The sequence below is a fragment of the Plecotus auritus genome, assembly GCF_963455305.1.
Source record: "Plecotus auritus genome assembly, chromosome: 14".
Lineage (NCBI taxonomy): Eukaryota > Metazoa > Chordata > Mammalia > Chiroptera > Vespertilionidae > Plecotus > Plecotus auritus.
The window spans coordinates 5,769,354-5,791,688 of record NC_137780.1 but is presented as its reverse complement, the minus strand read 5'-3'; the positions used below and the strand labels follow the sequence as shown (position 1 = coordinate 5,791,688).

General features: G+C 45.6%; 1 protein-coding gene across 1 annotated transcript in view; it reads right to left on the bottom strand.

Moving 5' to 3' along the window:
* Nucleotides 1–22,335, bottom strand: part of RYR2 (ryanodine receptor 2) — a 203,519-nt gene that overhangs the window by 111,995 nt on the left and 69,189 nt on the right. Inside the window, exons 17-33 of the mRNA XM_080651042.1 lie at nucleotides 21,500–21,595; nucleotides 21,045–21,163; nucleotides 20,602–20,735; nucleotides 18,720–18,961; nucleotides 17,151–17,343; nucleotides 15,417–15,633; nucleotides 14,174–14,278; nucleotides 13,196–13,299; nucleotides 12,085–12,168; nucleotides 10,722–10,881; nucleotides 10,047–10,194; nucleotides 7,863–8,071; nucleotides 5,959–6,133; nucleotides 4,814–5,022; nucleotides 3,929–4,281; nucleotides 2,220–2,334; nucleotides 1,147–1,307 (exon numbers count right to left, since the gene is read on the bottom strand). Coding sequence (XP_080507168.1) covers nucleotides 1,147–1,307; nucleotides 2,220–2,334; nucleotides 3,929–4,281; nucleotides 4,814–5,022; nucleotides 5,959–6,133; nucleotides 7,863–8,071; nucleotides 10,047–10,194; nucleotides 10,722–10,881; nucleotides 12,085–12,168; nucleotides 13,196–13,299; nucleotides 14,174–14,278; nucleotides 15,417–15,633; nucleotides 17,151–17,343; nucleotides 18,720–18,961; nucleotides 20,602–20,735; nucleotides 21,045–21,163; nucleotides 21,500–21,595 — 2,824 coding nt within the window. The remainder of the gene's footprint in view (nucleotides 1–1,146; nucleotides 1,308–2,219; nucleotides 2,335–3,928; nucleotides 4,282–4,813; nucleotides 5,023–5,958; nucleotides 6,134–7,862; nucleotides 8,072–10,046; nucleotides 10,195–10,721; nucleotides 10,882–12,084; nucleotides 12,169–13,195; nucleotides 13,300–14,173; nucleotides 14,279–15,416; nucleotides 15,634–17,150; nucleotides 17,344–18,719; nucleotides 18,962–20,601; nucleotides 20,736–21,044; nucleotides 21,164–21,499; nucleotides 21,596–22,335) is intronic.

The following is a 22,335-nucleotide window of genomic DNA, read 5'->3' as shown; positions in this document are numbered from 1 at the left end:
CATGCAGGAGGCAACCAATCGATGTGTTTCTCTCACATCGATGTTTCTCTCTGTCTTTCCCTCTGTCTTCCACCCTCTCTAAAAATCAATGGAAAAATATCCTCAAGTGAAGATTAAAAAATAAAAATTTAAAAAAAAAAAGGTGAGCTGGTCAGTTTCTGGATAACCAGGTCAGCTGTGCTTCTTTGCATTGCGTCCCTAAGACTCAACAACCCTTCCCACAACAGAGTCATCTATTTGGTGGCTCAACCCCAGCTTCTCTTATACTATCACCTTCTCTGAAAATCCAGTATGTCCCCCAAGAATATTCCTGGACACAGGTGGTTTGGGGCGCCCACACTGACATGAAGCTCTCCTCATTGGAGAGTCTTGCCAGCCCACCGCCTCAAGGTCTAAGTTCTAATGTTTCAGGTGTTAAAACCTGAAGGCAAGAGAGTGAACTTCTAGTCACCTAAAACGAGGTGCGGCTATAAAATAAAAGCAACGTATGGAGGACGAGAGGACGCGTGGGCACAGAGGCAGGTGCAAATGTCAGGTCTTCTCTTGTCTACGTCTGCAAGGAAAATGGCCTTCTTCACTTTTTTGAAGGTTTGGTTTGAGTTTGGTTTGTTTTACAAATGAAAAAGGATGGCACAGAAAGTGTAACTGACTTACCCAAAGCCACACAGCGAGTCAATGGCCAGGCTGAGGAAAGAACCCACTGCTCCTCAGTCGGAGTTCAAACATGCCCACCTGGTCTCCACCACTAGCCCCTCAAGTCTTCAATCGTCTCCCCCCCACAACCAGGTCCCAGGATGCGTGTCAGACCACATGCTCCCTGCCTCACCTTCCCCATCCTAACCCCTGGCACAAAGGCTGCGACTCGCAACCCAAGTTGTTAGTCATGTGCGATGTCAGCTGAAGGAACAGGACTATTACCCGAAAAAGGGTGCGCTGCTCTCACTCTATAACTGTTTTCACTTTTAAATGCTCAGATTCCTTACTGGCTTGTTTGAGCAACAGAAAGGACACCGACATTAAGGTTTTTGATCATATTGTTCCTATAAGTAGAAATAATACCCTGGGTATGAAATCCAAGAAAGAAAATTCCTAGGTTTATCAACATTTCGATCAGCTGTCCCTTGTAAGAAAGGGAAGAAAACCAACCTTTCGTGCACTTTCCCTTTTTCATCTCCCAGAGTCACGGTCACTGTGCGAACTCTGTCCAAGTCAAAGCACGTGTCGTACTGGTGGAAATCGGCTGTGACCCAGCCCACCCAGACGCTGGCCGGCTCTTGTCCAGGGAAGATCCTCACCGAGTAATAGTACTGTGAAGACAGCAAAGCAGGCATTGGCAACGTAACACGAACCAATCTGAACTGCAGCGTCCTTGGCTTGTTGAATATAGTGGCTTAAAATCGCTGGGCCTAGTTAAAATGTCATCAACACCGAAGACTAACACTGCAAACTAAGAAGAGCCTTAGAGCAGAGATCCGGATGGAGTTCAGCTAGAAATCCTGGGAGCATGGAAGTCTGTCTCTGAGCAGACGTGCTAATGGCGGAAGGCTCTTGTACTCCTGAGTGTGTGCGCGTGACTGTGGGAGTACACACCTAATATGCACACCACATGTATTTGTACATATAGAGGATGTTTATGCAATACAATCATCAGCCATTAGGCAGGTAAGCTTTGAATTCTGCCGGCTTTCCCAGTGTGCTAATCTATGCTGGAGTTTTACACCTGTGGATAGGTCGTCTTTCCTAGCGCTAAAATGTCACATTTCCACACCTTAAAATCACTTTGAAATAGCTCTGATCTAATATGTGAAAACCGATCTCAAACATGGGGGGACTTGAGGGACACTACTACCTATTTTTTCCATTTGGCATTTAGCTGTTTGGAAAACTTTAAATGGCACAGAGCAAAACTTGACCTCTAACAAAATATAAATTATCTTCTTTTAGACATATCACAAAGATGAAAGAAATTATGTGTATTCGGAGAAATTAGGTCACAAATTCAAATTTTGCCAAGAAAAAAAAATAGGCCTTTTTCCCTAAAATAGCTCTTTTACTGCATATCCATATATATTTCAACTTTTTACTCCCCCCCTCCACCAAATAAGAAAAAATTATATTAAACATAAGCTTGCTAAGTATGATGACTTAAGTGGACTGTTTGAAATGTCAAGTGGGATGAGTGACAGACAGACGGAAGGACGAGAGCTGCGACCTCGTACCGTGGACGTCTGCATCAGGTAGTCATAGTCATCGCGATCATCCGCAAGGACGTCCTCAGTGAGCCTCGCGGAATGGCTCATGCTGTAATCCGGCTTTGTCTTCCTAAGCAAGAATCTGAAAATATGACAGAACTGGGAGTAAGCAACGTTAAAAGTTCTGCTTCCTTCAAACACAAGCAAATAATCAGCTTAGTTCAGTGATTATCAGCCAGGGCGATTTCACTCCCCCGAGGATGTCTGGCAACATCTGGAGATGTTTTTGGTTGTCATAACATGGGATGGGGGCCAAGTGTGTGCCACCTGCATCCAGTGGATGGAGACCATGTTTCATGAACAAGGCAGACTCTCACAACAAACAGTTATCTAACCCAGAGCATGCTGAGGCTCAGAAATTCAGATTTAGTGCAAGGCAAAATGCTAAAATGGGTTGCCTTCTTGTCCATAAAAATACTATTTAGGGAGAATACTCTTTAAGTTTCAACCGAGAAAGCAAATACAGACATTTTGAAAACTAACTCTTGGCGGGAAATACTTGCAAACCATATATCTGCTAAAGATTAATATCCAGTGTATGCAAAGAACTCCTACAACTCAACCACAGAAAAGCAAACATGCCAATCCAAAAATGGACAAAGAATTTGAAAAGGCATTTCTCCAAAGATGATCTACAAAGGACCAATAAGAATATGACAAGATATGCACTAATTATCAGGGAAATGCAAATCAAAACTATATGAGCTATCACTTCACCCCCCTGAGGATAGCTACTATGAAAAAAAACACAGAAAATAACAAGGATTGACAGGATGTGAGTAACTTTGAACCCTTGTATAGTGTTGGTAAGATCATAAAATGGTGCAACAGCTCTGGAAGACAATATGAAGATTCCTTAAAAACTTAAAAATAGAACTACCAGGAATCCCATTTCTGCGTATATATCCAAAACAAATGAAAGTTGGGTCTTGAAAGGGTATTTTTATATCCATGTTGACAACAGCACTATTTACCATAGCCAAGAGGTAGAATCAAGCCAAACATCCATCAATGAATGGAGAGACTAATGGATAAACAAAAATGTGATTTATATACACAATGGAATATTACTCAGCCTTAAAAAAGGGAAGAAGGTCTAACATGCTACAACATGGATGAACCTTGAGGACATTACACTTAAGGAGACAAACCAGTCACACAAAGAAAAATACTGTATGATTCTACTTATAAGAGGTACCAGATTAGTCAAATTCATAGAAACAAAAGGTAAAATGGTAGTTACCAGCGCCTGGGGGGAGGTGGAAAGGAGACTTGTTTAATGGGTTTAGGGTTTCGGTTTTGCAAGATGAAAACGTGCTGAAGATGTTTCACAACAATGTGATCACACCTAACACTACTGTTCACTCAACTGTGCTGTACACTTAAAGTTTGTAAGTGCACTTAAAAGTGGTGAAGATGGTAAATTTTCTTGTGTTTTTTTTGTTTTGTTTTGTTTACCAAAATGAAAAGGCATATAAAAGGAACTCGGGATAGAGTACGTCTATGGTAACAAATCAGATGACAAACAGGGTGCTTAATTGTCCCCTATAGAACCCTTTGTGCATGAAGAAGGGCGAAGAGAAAGAAAAAACTGACGTGGGAAATCCCTGGCCTCCACTGCAACCCTCCCCACGGAACGAGCTCACTCTGAGAATCTCTTTGCAGAGATCAGCGACCTTTGTTTCAGACGAGAGGGCTTTTCCTGTGCGTAATCTTTGTGGTTATTAAACTCTGGTTTTGTAGCTTCTTTGTCCTTGTCCACTCGATCGGGCACCAGATGGCCATGAGCTGTCTTCATCAGAACCTCGAAATCAGAATCCGCGTCGTAATCCTCCAGATCGCTCTTGGGCCCGAAGAGGCCGGCACCCGGGAGCCCCCCGGCCACCGTCCTGGAGAAGACCTCTGCGCACTCGATGGGCATGCTCAGCCGGTAGAACATAATGTCCGTGCTGCTGTTCTGGGAACTGAAGGACTTCTGAGTGACCTTTAAACAGGGAGAGCTGTCCGCGGTGCCGTCTATTCTGGTCACCTAGCACATAGAGATGCAATAGGTCAATTCCAGCCATCACTGTGGATTTGGGGGTTCTATCTCTCCGGGTCACCTAGCACACAGAGACGCAATAGGTCAATTCCAGCCATCACTGTGGATTTGGGGGTTCTAAAGACCACATGTTTCATGTCTTTAAAACCCCAAACGCAGCCATATGTGGTGTGATTCTGTAAATTAGACGATTGAATATAGCGAGACTGTGTGGCAGATATACCCATAGTTCTGCTTCTAATTCCAAAGAGGGTTTGGGAAATCCATGTTATAACTGCATCTATTCAGACTGAGCCTGAGATTGCCTCTAAAAACGAAAATTAACCATTACTCGTCAGTATAATCAGCTACTCATAAAGTATTTAAAAACAAGGCTGAGCCTATGCTTAATTCTATTTCTATGTAACACACCGGGGTCACCACTTTAAGTAAGTGACAGTAATTGTCCAAGTAAAACTCCCATGTGTCAAGATATTCTAATCCTGTCTTTTGGCAATTGATATTTTAAGAAAAAGCAAACCTCAATATGTTCATGGTTTGATGGAACCTGGAGAAACTGAGGAAGTCGCTTGCTTAGCCACATGGTAATGTCCCTGTTGGTATTAACGGCGAACGGCTCATAGCCCTCCTGTAAGCCACAAATGGTGAAATACTTCAAGGTGCTCACGTCCTTTCCAAAGTTCATCCTTCCCACCTGAGCCACCCCAAGGCTGCACACAGGTATGAATCCTGGAAGAAAGAAGAACCAAAACCTTCAGTTCCATTAACATAAGAGCCTGTTAGTACGGCATGATCACAAGTGTTGCTCCAGAAAGACAGAACCGATGCTAAGTATTAGACATAAGGTCAGAAGGGCAGTATTCGATCTCAGCATCACAATTCACTAACTGCGACCTCTAGGTAAGTCCCTCCTCACCTTGGACTCTGTACATGAGACGCATGCTAAGCAGCCAGTCCTCCAGGATCCCTGGGCATGTGCCCTGACCAGGAATCGAACCATGACCTCCTGGTTGATAGGTCAACACTCAACCACTGAGCCACACCGGCCAGGCAAGAAACTCAATTTTTAACTTAATTTAATGTCAATTAAAATAGCCCCGTGTGGCCAGTGGCCCCCTTACTGGAAGTGTTTGCCTCACGAAGGGCTTTCATCTTTTACATCCCTGCCAGGTCACCGGAGCCACAGCACAGCTGCCTGCTCTCTGCACTGGCATCCCTTTGCTAGTATTTCGAACTTCTCACTGATCAGAAATCACACCAGTGTGGACTCCCGATATACTGTTACCACATAAAGACAGAATAGTGTTTCTTCATCTTTGTCCTCTCAGCATCCAGCAGAGGGCCTGAACGGGGAGGCTCCCCTTACATTTTTATGAAATGAGTGAACAGACAGAAGCTATAAGCAGCTCAGAGGGAAATCCTAAACCAAAACTTAACATTTGTGGCAAAGGCGCCTCTTGCCTGCCATTCATTTTCTTATGCGCGTTCAAGCAGCCATTCCTGCCTTAGCTCTGTCGTGAGCAATGTCAAGGGTGTCTGATCAAACGGGCCACGAGCGTGCCCATGCGACTTCCAGCGGCAGCTCCTCTGCCCTCACCCTCAAGCAAAGACGGGGTCACGGGCATCAGAGCCAAGAGCCTCCTTGTGCCGCCCCAACACACTCACCGTCACCAACATCAAAGTCCTTGAAAGCCAGCTCTGACCCTGAGTCGTCAAGAAGGATTTCGCCGTTCAGTGTGAACATCATGGTGCGCTCCGTCATGTCCACCATGCACCCCATGACATCGCCTGCTTGCCAGGAGCGCCCGTAGTGCTCATTGCCCTGGTGCCACCGCTGGGCCTGGGGACAGAAGAGTCATTGTCACCGAAAAAGCCGGGAGAACGCACCCCCACTGCCTGCAGGGCTCACAGCAGCACTCCTCTGCCCACCCCCACCCAGAGCCGGGATCTGGGAGTCCTAAGTCCCTAATGGCAACACTGTGTGCACTGACTCGAGAAAAGCCCAAATGCTCTTTCATCATTTTGAGAATCCATCACTTTAAAAACCTACTCTACATACTTTCTATTCAAAAGAAAACTCTGTCTTTAACATTTTATTTTTCTCCCTATAATGAATGCTTCCGGGACATGGGTGGTTTCTCTCTACTCCCCCGAATACAAAGAATTATGAGCAGAGACTCAAGCTGGGAATTTATCATTGAATGACATTCTAGTTTTCATCCATTTCAAAAGAAAGTTCCATTCCTTGGAATAATGGCACTAATATATAACAAAATGGAAATCTTAACGCATTTCAATATACAAGGTGGGGCAAAAGTAGGTTTACAGTTGTGAGTACACACAAGTTTATTTTTGTATTATTATTCATTATTTTATTATTTTTCCATACAAGCAACTGTAAACCTATGCCCCACCCAGTATAATAAAATAAAAAGTTTCAAACCAAACCTAAAAATGTTTACAATATGTTTGCTGAAATAAATAGCTGAAGACTGAATATAGATGCCAATATTGTTTGATATACACAGAGGATAAGTGTGATAGTTGAACCTATAGTATATTCTATTGATCTGTAGGTACAAAATTAGTGGTATTGATTAATTTGCCAGGTAAATCTTTTAACTTTCCCCTAAATGTCACCTTCACTGTGATCTAATATTTAATGAGATACAGTCACCAGTGCAAAACAATAATATGATTCTTCTCAAGTATAATACTTAGTTTTTAGAAAATTTATTTAACTACATTAGGTATCACAAGGTGTTCAACTTTCCCATCTGAAGTAAAAAGCAGAATTCAGGAAAAATAAAGATAAGACATTTCAGAATCAAGAGCGTCAACTGCCCTAGAGGACACAATGCCAGTTTCTAGCCTCGAAGTGCTCTCCCTCCATACACACCTGCGAGCCCACCGCCAAACTCCTACACAGTTGCTTATTTATTCTAATTTCCTTCTTCCCATTAAATTTCCCTCACATAAAAAGGAATAGAGTCCACTGGAGGGAAATCAGAGAAAACAAATAAAAGATCTATTTTATCAGCAAGAATGACTATTAGTCTATTGTGACTATGTTCATACACGCAAATTTTTGGTTAATATTTTATACGGATAAAATAATTTTCAAACATTTATATGATGTATAAATAATAAAATAAGCTTCCCCACAGCCAAAGAAATGAAAATGCCTAACGATGTTGAAAATGGAAACTTTCTGTGATTATAAACCACACTGCCTTAGGTATTCTTACAGTTATTAAAGGTGTCTGCCTATCATTAATTACTGCTTGAGGATCGATTTCTTCCATGGAAGTGCTGTCAACGTGTGTGCATTTTAATGAGTGTATGTATTTTTAACACCTTTGTTAGACACGGTGCTTCATCTTTCTGACAAGGGTTTCCTGTGTTTGTGGGTAGAGAACAATGTTTTGAGACTACAAGGGCAGGCGTTTCCCTGGGAACCATCTTCCCAATGTGTGCTCTGCGAAGGGCTCGGTGGGACCTCCGGGGGAAGCCAGGCCCGGCAGGGAGGATGCCTCCCACTCCCTGGCTGCTGCCTGGCACCCACTCACCTTGAAGCCGTCAAAGGTGAAGGCATGTTCGTCGCAGCCCAGCTCCTGATCAGGCTGGCAGCCTGGCCTGCTCCAGCCAACACGCATGTCCCCAGCAGTGACAGCTTCGAACTCAAAGTACCACCTTCCCGCCTTCACGGCGTAGGTTTTCTCAGCCCGGAAGATCCGGAACCGTTCCCCGGGGCTGCTGCACACTTCAGCTCGAGCAGCTGGTAATGTAAGGAGAGTCTGTGATCACAGGGAACACTGAAAGGGGGGCAGATACCACATACGTTTATAACTACACCCACAGTGATGTGCTAGTGACACTCTCCTCCCATCTGGTGCGCATGTACTAAGTGTGTTCATCAGGACGGGCAGCCCACGAGCCAGCGAGGCGCAGGGAGCACTGGCTTCCGCACGAGGCTGTGGTGAGCTGGTGAGGCGCTGCCTCTGCAGGAGAGAGTATCTTTCTGTGCAAAGACCTACCAGCAGTTGGTGATTTGGTAGCGGAAGCAGTTGGTGATTTGGTAGCGGAAGGTGAGATAAACGTGAGGCATGGATAGAAAGAGACAGCACAAGAGACTGAAACCACTGCCCATAAGAAATGAATGGACATTGGCGGGTGAGAGAGAGGAGGAAAGAAGCAACCAGGCAACGAGGGGGTGACAGAAAGCTATAAAAAGCAGGGAAGGGTCCCCATCCACACACTCCCAGGCAGCATGAGTGAGGGCAAAACTCCCTCTCCCGTACATCTTCACCATAATGTGCTGCACACACACACACACAGTGTTTAAGAAAGTAAAAGGGTCAAGTGTGACATCAGAATCAGTGCAGTGCAAAGGGAAAAACATCTGTAGGCAATGGTACACACGTGCATTGAGAGGACACAGTAGATAGAGTGGACACACATGGACTGAGAGTAGGTGCACATGGACTGAGAGTGGACGCACATGGACTGAGAGTAGGTGCACATGGACTGAGAGGGGACGCACGTGGACTGAGAGTAGGTGCACATGGACTGAGAGGGGAATACACGTGGACTGAGGGGATACACGTGGACTGAGAGTGGATGCACGTGGACTAGAGTAGGTGCACGTGGACTGAGTGGATATACGTGGACTGAGAGAAGACGCATGTGGACTGAGAGTAGGTGTACGTGGACTGAGAGTAGGTGCACGTGGACTGAGTGGATATACATGGACTGAGAGTAGGTGCACGTGGACTGAGTGGATATACATGGACTGAGAGTAGGTGCACGTGGACTGAGTGGATATACATGGACTGAGAGTAGGTGCACGTGAACTGAGTGGATATACATGGACTGAGAGTAGGTGCACGTGGACTGAGAGAAGACGCATGTGGACTGAGAGTAGGTGCACGTGGACTAGAGTAGGTGCACGTGGACTAGAGTAGGTGCACGTGGACTAGAGTAGGTGCACGTGAACTGAGTGGATATACGTGGACTAAGACTCATGTGGACTGAGAGTAGGTGCACGTGGACTGCGAGTAGGTGCACTTGGACTGAGAGTGCATACATGTGGACTGATTGAGCACATATGGGCTGAGTGTGTGCATGTGGATTGAGAGTGGACGCATGTGGATTGAGAATGGACACACGTGGATTGAGAGAGCCAGGAGTGAGAAACCTCAGCCATGGAACCTGAAGCCAGGTGACCATGAGAATGTACACCAAAAGGTTGAGGATTAAAAAAAAAAGTCCATATACTCAACACATATTTATTGATTGCCTATTCTAATGTGTTTTCCTTAAAGCAAAATACTGCACTAATTGATACTGCCTACATGAATGGGTATAAATAATGAAGGCTCAGAAAACACTAGATCCCACTACAATTTATTCCCATAAACAACTAAACCCAGCTCTTTGAAGGACCGCTGGTGGATGGGATGGGGGCAATGTCCGAACCCAGTAGACGCCTTAGACTCCTCAGGAAGTAAACCACTGTGGTCTGGGCCTCGCTCCTGAGAGACGGTCTAATCCTTCAGGAAAAGGAGCTCTAAACCAGCAGTCGCCAACCAGCAGACCACTGGTGGTCCATGAGGTCCGAAAGGCTGGCGACCGCTGCTCTGGACTGCACACTGCGTACGAGATTGCACACCACAGGACTCTGTGCTCCCTTTTTCTCTTATTTGGCTGTAAACCCTGCCCAGGATGTTGCGAGCAGAGGGAGCTGGCAGTACCGTGGTCTTGGTCGGGCGCCTCCAGGCTGTAGCCGTACCCCAGCAGCGTGCGCACCGCCTCCCGGAGGCTGTCCTTGTTGGACTTCTTGGTTCTGTCATCGAGAAGGGTGTAGGGTACAAGGCGCGGGTTTCTTCTGTTCTTGACATCCTACAGGAAGAAAAAGGTGCGGTCATCAAAGTAATGCCAACAACGTGAGGAAGTGAGACAGTAAACACCACCACATTGAAAGAGAACAAAACGCCAAGGCCCTGAGGGTAAAGGCTGCCCCTCCCATCCCCTTGGTCTCCTCGGACTACAGAAGTTACCGGAACAGGACCAATACAGAAGAGTTAATCAAATGAAGGTCTGCCTCAATATAAAGGGAGACCTCTCCTGGAGAATAAAAAGTAAAAACAACCACAGCAATAACGAAAGCCACCTGAAGGACCTCTTTCAGCATCTACCTTCTGCCACGCTCACAAGCAATGAGCTAACGTAGAGAACATGCAATTTCCCTGCACAGTTGGCTGACAAGTCTCAGTGTTGAGAAGAGCCACATTAGCAGGTCAGGGATTCTGAGTCCAGAGACCACGTAAGGCTGCTGTCCCTTCTCAAGAGAAAACCCCGTATGTTACAAAAGGCCCTTCTGGGACCTCAAGTAGCTTTAAAAATAGGCAGCGTCAATCCCCAATTACCTGCTGGATGCCGTAGGTCCAGCCCTGCCGGATCCGGTCCCGGGCCCACACGTTGTGAGCATTTTCTGCCAATTTGTCCACCATTGCTTCCTGAGACGGGGTGAGTTTGATAAAGCTCAGGTCCATCGGTGCAGGCTTGTAGCCACTTGTCAGCTGGTAACTACAGAGCAAAGCAAAACACATATACAATGGGCCTTCCCAGAAGAGTCAAGGTTTAAACATCCCTGCAAGAGTCTTTGCGTGGCCCCATCTACTTCCAGAGGTTCCCTAACCACAGTGGTGACCACTGGTAACACAGCTCCAGCAAGCCGGGTCCCTCCACTCAAGCCCAGAACTCACCAGGAGGAAGGGTCACCACCCTTATGGTTTTGTTTTTCACCAATAAACCAAGTTCAACAACTCACCTATCTCTCAAAATGGAGAACAAGTTATCATTGTGTTCCTAAGAGTCCAGGCTTAATGCAAATCAAAGGACTGGTTATCAGTGAGAACATTCAATGGATTTCTCAAACGAAGTTCTCATTATCAACTTGTAAATGTTTTATTAATGTAATTTTTACTTAATGAAGCTGTGTATGTATCCTTATAGGTACTAGGAAAATTCTAATGCATCTACAGATTATTCCAACGTACATCATTTAGGAAGCCCCAGCTAAGAGAGAGACTAGGAAACCCACAGCCATCCAAAACACGGAGGCCCGGTTCTTCAGGGACTCTTACCAGAGACTATTTCTGCACTCTGAGCTGGAGAGAAAAGGTACTAAGTAAGTTTTCATCTTTTGGAAGAAATATAAAATTTTAAATGTAAAATTTTCAACACATAATATGTGGGCACTAGCACTGCCCGCCCCACACGGTCATACAACTGTCTCCTGCTCCTCTCACTCCTGACTGCACGCATGCACTACAACCACTGTGCCTCAGGGTGGGCACCACCCACGTTTCTAACCGCCTCTGTGCTTACAGCAGCGCAGGGCACACAGGAGCCTTTCAAGGCACAGTTTTTGAAAGAATTAACTTTATTTACTAAGTTAAGATAAACATACACCTGTTCATCGCAAAGATCATCCTTTTGCACAAAAGAAAATTCACCAGATAATTATGCTAAGGTAAAAGAATAAATGATCAGAACTTGAGAAAATGCTCTTTAAATAAAACTGTAAGTCACATTTCCTCTCCTAACTGCTCTGGGCTCTGGATGGCTTCGACACCAGGTAAGCTCCCGACAGCAGGAGTCTGACTGCCCTGGAGCCTAGACCAGTGCCTAACACCGGCAGGCTTTCAATAAAAATATGTTGAATAAATAGATGTATGTGTAACACCACACAATGGACTTCTGAATATTGTTAGACGTTCAACTTACTTCTTGGGTAGCTTCATCTTTTTCACCTTCTCCTCAGCATGTTCATCTGATATACCCACGTGGCATCCTAATGCCAACAAGGTCCTGGAAAACAAAACCAGAGCTAAGCACAATCCTTCCCGGAGCCCGAGGGCTCAGCTCATCCGCAGGTGGAAACGGGATAACAGTCCTGCCAAAAGCAGAGCACACGTGTTTTTTAAGGAACACTTATTTATTAATCAATTATTTACTTTTGAGTAATGAGTAAGAGAGTGGAAACTGAAATGGCAGACACCGAACAGTCCACTAAGTCCCTTCCTCTAGACCAGTGGTCGGCAAACTCATTAGTCAACAGAGCCGAATATCAACAGTACAACGATTGAAATTTCTTTTGAGAGCCAAATTTTTTAAACTTAAACTTCTTCTAACGCCACTTCTTCAAAATAGACTCACCCAGGCCGTGGTATTTTGTGGAAGAGCCACACTCAAGGGGCCAAAGAGCCACATGAGGCTCGCGAGCCGCGGTTTGCCAACCACTGCTCTAGCCCTTTCCCCCCTAAAAGCACCAACAGCTCCCAATTCTTCTGTCCTGCTAGAGCGTGGGCTGCACTGAGGGAGACACGCGTGTGCATGTGTGTGTGTGTGCACGCTATATACACAGCAGACAGTTCTCTGCAATCTGCTACCTTGACTTTACAATTTCACTTTGAAATCCTGTCCTTTCTTTAAAGCTGGTTTATTTTTCACCAGCTCTGAAGGATTCCATTAGCTGGACATGTCACGATGGTCTGACCCCATGCTCTGCTCACAGCCTTTGGTTATTACAAACAGTGCTGCCAAGCACAGCCTCACGCATGCAGCACATGCACTGTGTCCTTCATCTCCAGGATCAACCCCTAGATGTGGAGTTACTGGATCCCAGGGCACATACACTTTCAAGTTTAACCAGGTTGGCAAATGTCTACAGAAACGGTAACGATTTCCATTCCCACCAGCACTGCCTTTTCCCCAAAGTTACCAAACTGCTTGACCTTTGTCAATCAATCAATAGGTTTAGTTCCAGCCGGAATTAAAGGACTTAACACTTAACCCTTTCAAGGAGGCTGCGTGGGAGGGGAAGCTAAGAACTCACTTCAGGGTCTCGAGCGACATCTGCAGGTTGTAGTTGCGCTCCTGCTCCGGCAGCTTGGAGAACTCCACCAGACACGGGTGCTGCCTCTTGTTGTCATCTCTGACCTGAAACAGGACAGGAAGGTGCCATGGGTCAGTCCCCCAGTCAGACACCGGCAGCGGCCCTCTAATCAGCAGTGGGGAGTGGGGGGAAGCAGACGAGTGGCCCAAATCCTTACTGAGTGTAGTGGTGACTTTGCTTTAATCTGGAACCATTTTTTAGCGTTTAGAGCCAAACTGGTCAGAGTCCCTATGAACCTGGCTGTCTGACATAAACTCTTCTGGAGGTCCCAGCCCTTCATCTCACCCACACACGCTCCTTCCCACTGTCACGAATCATCCCACCACCTCAGCAAGATTGATAAGCATGATACAAGGTGTTTTTATATATTACTCTTTGACAGTGTATGTTAGAAATCAGACTACACTAAATCAAAGACTTTAGGGATGGATCAATGAGAAGGCTGGCCTGGATCACTGCACTGGTAATTAAATATTAGTCTTCTTAGGGACCTACGTTACACAGGCCTTTGCTCTCGTGGGGGGCCTCGATGACAGGTGTGTGCTGTCAGGGGACAGACTGCTCCATGGCAACATCTGAGCTCTACAGAGGCCACACGAAAGCACTTCCAGCCACACTGGGTTCTCTCTAAGAACCTTTCAAAGCAACGCCTGCTGTCCGCCTGTGTTAACCTTGATTGAATATGTAGCCTGCAGCTTACAGATGGGTAACTTTTCAATGATCAAGGCAACGGAGCCATGCTTCAGTCAGCCTGCCCATCATGGTGCTCCCTCCCATAAAGAAAATTACCCCAAACTGACGTGTAGGGAAAAAATCAGTCCATTCATTCCCATCACCACACAGCAAGATGAGCAAGAAAAAAGAGGCATTCAGAAAGTTGCATTAACAGAATCTGTAGATAAATGTAAAACTCCGTACCGGGCCATACTGCCAGCCAAGTTCAATTTTATTCATAACCCAGAGCTCATGGATGTTCTCTGCCAGCTTTTCTCTTATCCTCTCCAGGTGGGGGGGCAACACGATCTAAAATTGAAAAAAAAAAGAAAAGAAAGCACATATTAGAAAAAATAAAATACGACACAGCGCTAATTGTTCTCCCTCCAACAGCACTAAATAGAACTGCCTCGTACACCATTAAATTAAAATAACTAGGTTCTAAGCCATCTATTATAACCTAGTTATAAAAATATAACTAGTTATCTAAACACTCTTTAGGGAAATTTTGGGACCTTTTTTGGGAGGGTGGCAACTGAGGTTTCTAATTTATGAACCAGAGTTAGAAAGAAAGAAGGTAGAGTTCGGTAGGACCACTGCCACAAAGAAAGACGCCTTGCTGGATGGACGTGGGCTGCCCAGCAGAGCCTGTGTTATTTAGGAGAACCACACACGTCCTTACCCGACGTGGCCTCATCCACAGACCGGGTGAAGGCCACTCCGCCCAGACGGTGCACTGGCTCCGTGAGCCGGTAAATGCCTGACTGCCGTGATCTAGTTCCTCTTACCTCTGTATCGTCACTGATTTCCACATAGAATCTTTATAAAGAGTAAGTTTAATAACTTTTCTATAAAAAATACAGAATGATTTTCAAGGTGAGCTGTTGTGTCACCCACAACTAGTCCCTCAACAAGCCGGCAGCGCCTGATCGTGCCCCGATGAGGCAGGGTCTGCAGGGAGCAGCTCTCACCGTCTCCTCCCCCAGAGCCGTGGAGGTTACCCACGTCCTCAAGGTCCCAGAGGAGCATCGCATCCCAGGAATTTCGACTGTAGAGCCCATGACCTCAATCTCTACCCAAGGTAAATGTCAGTTAAGTCGTTTCACAACAGTACGTGTATCTAGATGGGAGAAGAAACAAAAACTCCACGTCTACCCTACGTAGGGAGTACTCTCTAAAGTTAGTACGGGCTGCCTAAGGCTGTGACCTTCACTGTGTTACAAAAGCAACGTAATGGCTTAGGACCACCCGTAAAAATAAAACCGAGTAGAAGAGAAAACAGGTAAGTCGGCCTGGTAAAGGTGAGCATTATTTTATGAAACTTGTTTCAATCGCACATATAAATCGTATTTCTGAAAACGTGCGTTCCTGTGGGCTGCAGGCAGGAGCTGAGCCCTGCACATCAGAAAGAGCACAGCGCTGACGGGGCCAGCAGGCTGTCGGGTACCTGGCTGGTGTCCACGGGGACCGGCGTGAAGGCGGCTTGGGTCAGGGCAACTGTGGGGCCCAGCAGGTCCCGGGTGTACGTTCTCTCTTGCTTGTACTCCCGGCTGTGTTCCACTTTCAGCTTTTCTTTTGGCAGCACCGCTTCATAACAAGGAGCATAGCCCGGTGGGGGAAGGAACTTAAATTCTCCGTGTCGCCCCCCAAGCAGAAAGCGTACCCTGAAAAGGACATATGTCAGGGTCAGTTACACCTCTGGGTACACAGAGGATTCCTGATCAACAAAACACAAGGAATACATTATTGCCGCAGAATTAACTTTATCACAAGCCACGTTTTTTTCTAAGCACCATCAGAATGCTGACGCCTTACAGTCTATGAGCCTGCCGTCATGCAAGGTAGGCGGAGAGATAAGGAGCAGAGGCATCGTATTCCCAGGTGAAGGAAATGCATCCACGGGAGCTGGGAGCTGGTCACTTAACGGGACGTCCCAGGTGCCTTACAAATAACCAACAGAGAGCGAGCAGACATGACCTAAGGATCTACACTCCACAGCACAGGGAGGAGCAGGTCCCGCCCCAGAGCCCAGTTTCCCAGCGAAATTTAAAGGGACTCACGTGCTATCTCCACTCGCTGAAGAAAAAATGTAACCTTATTTCTTATCCTCAGTCAAAACCAAAAAAACTTACTGAAGTCTTTTATATGTCATACTCATTTGATGAAAATAGTTTCATCTGAGTCCCACGGAAACCCTTTTTGAAACGCAGCTAAATGCTACCGATTTCCCGGGCTCTCGGCTTACAAAACTAAATTCGCATTTTCCTCTTTTTTGTAATTCTTTTTCTAATGTGTGTTTCCGTTCCAGCCAAAAAATAAACGAAGATAAATAAAATATAAAACAAAAAGTGAGGAAAGGCAAAAACTTCAAAACATTCCAGAAGCTTATAGCAAGAGACATGATTTGTATAAACGCACGAGAAGAGGTCGTTGGCACAGGGATAGGTAATATTTCATGACCACTCTGTCCCGTCACTATGGTGCCTCTGTAACTTAGGAACCAGTCCTCTGAGTAGAGTTACAATGAAAAGAATAACCGGACTAAGTGGGTGGTCAGTGCAGTAAGTGTCCCCTCTCGCTAGTAGATACAGGCTTGTAGTAAGAGATGACTCAGGGGCCCCTCGTCATAACAGACCACTATTCCGAAGTTCCCTTTACAGAACTGGAAAGAACTGCCGTTTTAATTTCTCTGTCCATCTGGTAGTAGCAAAAAAGCAAAGGGTCAGATAAAACCACCGAGTCAGCTGATCGCAGGCAGGGAGCTTACAGGGGTCACAGGTGGAGGTAAACAACAACACAGTTTCTGTAGAAACGCCGGGCTTTGGGGTGGGGGGTGGAGATAGGATGAAAAGATAAAGAAAACTAATGAAACCAAATAGAAGGAAATAAGTGGTATTTTTTACACAATGCTGTCCATTTCCCCTTGTGAAGTAAGAAAATGGACTTGAGGTATTTCAGGACACTGGTTAGGGGGAGTTGGTGCATGATGGCTATGTGGACAAAGCCCCAGCCTCCCCAGGTCCCCTCTGGGGTGACTCGTGCCCCTTCCTTCCTGTAAGAACAGGCAGGTGCCGTGGAGGGACGGCCTGAGTGACAGAGGCCAGGGGAGCAGGTGACAGCAGGGCAGTGTCCCGTGGAAGTATGAGCCGGAGGGAAACAGCACAAACACAGACATACTAACTTTATTCCTGCAGAGAAACTAACAACGGGAAAGAAGAGGCCATCGATGTTGAAATTCTCAAACATTCCCTGAACAGGCTGTCCGTTAATTCGGAATGAGATGCTTGGGGCACTTAGATCTAAGCAGCAGCTGATGACGTCATCAGTCCTCAGCAGGTGCTGGTTTGGCGAGCTCACGGTGCTGGCGATGCAGCCTGTGAGGACACGAAGGAAGGGAACATGTGTTCATCTCAGAGAATCACCTTCAGAGCCGAAGGCAGAGGTCTAACATATCAGTGCACAACTCGAGAATAGAATAGAAGCTGGGACTCATTTACTGTTATACCTTAAATCCTTTGTCAAAAAATTATTGCCTTTTTTCAGAATCTATGCCATGTTATGAAATGGAACTTCTACATAATCAAGAGATAAACTTTTAAGTGGTGCCAACCAAAACACATCCTTTTCATAAATTAGAGAAAAGACTATTATATAGACAGATAAATAGATAGATATATATATAGATATAGATATATCATTGTTAATATATATGCTCAACCAGCAAAGCTGAGAGTTGGTAGCTGGTAAAATGAACCATATACTTATTTGTAAACAGCCCCACATTCCTGAAACAAAGTGCCATGTCACAAACTAATTCCTCACAACAGGTTATAAATCACAGATCCCTGAGGTTGAATTATCTACCAGGAAGTGAACTTAATTTATTTTTTCCAATCATTTTCCACGGACTGTGTTTGGTCCTTTTTATATAGGAAGCTAAAGCTTCCACATACCAATTAGAATAAGCAGGAAACAAATAACTTTTTGCAATTGACTCATGAATCAAAATGCTACTTTTTAAATACAGAACTTCCTTTGTCTTAAATTCCACTTTCCATAGTTTCAGTTAAAAAGGATAAACCAGTGCCTGAAAATAATAAATGGAAAATTCCAAATATAAACAATCGTAAGTTTTACACGATGTGCTACTCTGCGCACCGTGATAAAATCCCAAGCCATCCACTCTTTCCCAACCAGGACAAAAACCATCCCTGTGTCCAGCGTCTTTATGCTATATGCTCTCCCCGCCATTAGTCACCTAGCCGTCTCCTTGACGACTGTGCTGATAGGGCAGCACTTGTGTCCAAGTCACCCTTATTTACTTGATCAGGGCCCCAAAGCACAAGAGTATGAGGCTGGCAATTTGGATGTGCCAAAAAGAAGCCATAAAGTGCTTCCTTTAAGTGAAAAGGTTGCTTGTATAGGAAAAATATAGTTTATACAGGGGTTCAGTACTATCCGCGGTTTCAGGCATCCACTGGGCGTCATGAACACATGCCCAGTGGGTAAGGGGGATGACTGTACATTTTCATAAGCAATATAGTCCTTCGAAAATGTCCTATAATTCTAAGTTTTCTTTTTCCCCTAGTGACATTCTGCTTTTACTTAACACGCTCATTCATCATTTCAGTGTTAAAGTTCTGAATAATAAACGTATCAAATAGAAGCAGCATCAATAGCTTTCAGAAATGGGCAGCAAGGGCAAAGGTTTTCTTCCAAAACGCTGTGAAAGCAGACGGACAGCACTCACCTGCCCAGAGGTGCAGGCCATCAAACCCATAGGAAAAGAGGTCGTCTCCAACGCCGTTGCCGCCCCACTCCTCGCCCCCTCCGGGGTAGGGAGAGTACCCTTCCGTGGACGCCCAGCCCACACGCAGGTGGGTCGCTTCGGCTGTCACGAAGGGCTCTGTGTGGTCCACCATCAGTTCATAGTACCACTTCTTATACTGAGCAGAGCCTTCGCTGACGCCCAGAAAAATGTTGGGTCTCATGCTGTAAGAGGGAGAATACACGTGAGAAAATCTGAGCAAACTTTCCACTGTCTAAACTGACATCTCACTATTCTGAACATTCATCCTGCTCTTCAAAGACGTTAAACACACATTTCCTTGACTGCGGCACCATCACTAAGACGGGCATGGAGACGCACAGCGACGCCCGCCTCCCGGCTAATGCTCAGGGAATGGCGCTTGCTGCCAGATTCCCTGGCGACGTCACTCAGGGGCTAATATTAGTTCTCAACTGCTCTTCAGCATGTTTTATTTCATTAACCACGTTTAAGATGAGCTGCGCAGTGCAGCCGGCCTTTAGAATTAGCTGAGCTCTATTACCCCAGGACATGGAGACATCTTCCTAAGCTCTGTGTCAGCTGCGGTATGAGGCTGAGGCAGGCCACGCTGTTCACAAAGGAACAAGGTGACTAACCAGCTTTGCTGCTCTCTGTGGCTCCCTGGGAACCGAGGAATCGCGAGTTAGCTGTATTTAACTGCATTTCATGAGGGGTCTGGTGCCCTACATTAACACCAGGGGTCAGAGAAGGTCTCAGGAGGCACCCTCATTAACGGTAGGTCTATGCTACAGAGAACCATGAAGGACGTCTTAAGTCAATCCTGTTTTAAAAACACAATATCAAGTCAAATACCAAATCCCCACATTTTTGTTTAAAACAGTGAAGTAGTATTCCCTGGAGTGGCTATCAGCCATGGGCAAACTACGGCCCGCAGGCCGGATCCGGCCCGTTCGGCTGTTCTATCCAACCCGCGGAGCCGGAAGAGCGGAGGGTTCTCTTGCTCTCCCCTCCGCTCCTTTACTTTGAATTTATATTAGTTCACACAAACACTCCATCCATGCTTTTGTTCCGGTCCTCCGGTCCAGTTTAAGAACCCATTGTGGCCCTCGAGTCAAAAAGTTTGCCCACCCCTGGGCTAGATTCACGGTATCACAGTGCTGACTATATCACAGGTAATATCTTAACCATAAGCTGTACTTTTATTATTATCACTGATACTATTTTATATAAGGACAAGCTCAGTCTCTGGAGTGAGACATGAGTTCCTGCCCAGGTCCCACATTTCACTGGTCTATAAATTGTGGATGCCCGCACCTGGAACACACACAGACAGGCAGAGTGCAGGGGAAGCGCTCAGCACAGCGGCTGGCACCCAGCACTCAATGCTTGATACCCTGGAAGGTAATCTACCTGCAAATGTAATTTTATTGGTTATTTGTGGAACTTAGTACATTTTGGACATTCTAATTCAACAGTTTGATTATACTTGGTGAACACTTCAAAGCTGGTATCGAAGGGCAGTGCTTTTAGTTAGTTATATGTTAAGACATAAAGTAGAATTCTGTCCAGCTATTTTCTCTATGGCTGTTAGCCTGCTCCCAAGAGTCAGTGGTAACCCAGCGACACAACGTTGGCCTGTGATAAATGCATATTTCGCTCAGATCATCTATGCTTATTATACCATCTGATGGGTAGAAAACATTCCTATACTGCTACTAACTAAGGAAATCGATTTTTAAAACCCAATAAAATGAAGAGACCACCAGATGTCTCAGCTACAGAGCTGGCACACGAATTCCTTGGGTAGGCCACCAATCTGGTGACAGTGTCTATCTGCACGGACCTGCTGACGTGGTTCACAAGGCGTGTCTGCAGTAACAGGTCCCTTCCTGGCAGGAGGTTGTCACAGATGAGATGCTGGTTGGAACGGACTGCCACCCCATGGCAAACACAGAGAGAGCACAAGACGTCCAGAACCTGTGCAGAGAAATTGCTGTCAGCCAACTCCAATCCCTTTCAGACCAAGTGTCAGCAGCACATGGCACAGACGGAAACACATTTCCCCCAGTCATGTCAACAGGACCGCGCTGTGGCCAGTCACCTAACAATCGTCCTCCACACACAACCTGAGAACACTCTTCTCCCATGGACGCCGAGAATAAACACTGAACCATATTACTGACTATGTAGTGAAACATCTGACACACCTTTTTAAAGTTACCTCATTTAAAAATATATTTGAAATTATTCCCGAATTCCCTTATGGCAATACCAGGGCTCCCTCACCTTGTGGTTTCTTCCATGCTTGTCTAAAAGTGAAATAATGGATTTAATATGCCCTTCTTTGATAATATTTAGAGCTTCTGGACTTTCTACTAACACACAGTGCAGAACTTCAAGAATACCTAAGATAAAAAAGAAGGAGAAAACGTAAGAGTAACTTGTCTACAATGACCAATGTCTTCCCCTGTCTGTCAATGAGGAGTGCTTGCGTGGGGAAGGGCGGGGTCTGGCTCCGTGGTACCTTCAGGGCTCACTCTTTATAAATGCAAAGGAACAAGATAAGGTCAAATTGCTTTTCAGAAATAACCGAAACAATACTGACACTGTTATCAGTCAGTAAACAGCCTACCGCAAGGAAAAGGTTTCTATTGCGCTGAACATCAGAGTGTGTTTCAATGTCATAAAGGACGTAAACCAGGAGAATTACACCACATCCGAGGAGATACTGGGACACGTACCAGAAGAAGCTTCCAGTCTTTCCAGTCGGCTGACCAGCCAGTCGAGGGAGCCAGAAAACTGGGCACAGTTTTTACGATTTCCTCTAATGAGAGCCGCTGAAAAAAAAAGAGATTTCTCACGTGTGTGATTTTCAGAGTTCCAAACGCACAAGTAATAGTGGCTCGAAATGTTGGGTCAGGAACAAAATACCTCTTCTTTATATCTAAAGCAACACAAATACACACACCCCATGGAGACGTTAGGAAAAGCAGAGGCATTAGCAGGGAGGGAGCCACCAGCGCTCATTAGAAGGGATTACTCTGAGGAGGTAACCCTCACGTTGGGAGCTGATAATGAAGGGTAATGGAGAAGCCGGTGTCCCGGGAGTTCGCTCACTTGGGATCGAATCCTCATGGCTTTTAATTAGCCTTGAGACTAAATTATTGAATTTCTCTGGAGCTCAGTTTTCTCACCCATATAATGAAGAAGTTAAGAGCACATCAGTTTTCCTCAAAATAAATGCAGCACCGAATATGGGAGACAACCAGTAACTGTAACAGGCAGCGGAGAGATGAGTTAAATGATTTGGGGCGGGGGGGGGGGGGGGGGGCAACGGGAAATCACTCTGCAAACCTTGTTCCCTGTCTCTCTTCTTCCCATTTAGAGGCTCACATGTATTTCAAGGACCCGAGAACCCCTGCAGTAAAGCCACCTATTCTCACTTTGCTTAACCTCATGGTTGCTATACTCTGACAAAGAACCCATCTCTTATGAAACTGTAACGTGGCCTTTAAGATCTCTTTCAACCCAGTGTGTATACTCAATGGAAAACTGTCAATGTTTCAAAGGCATTCAA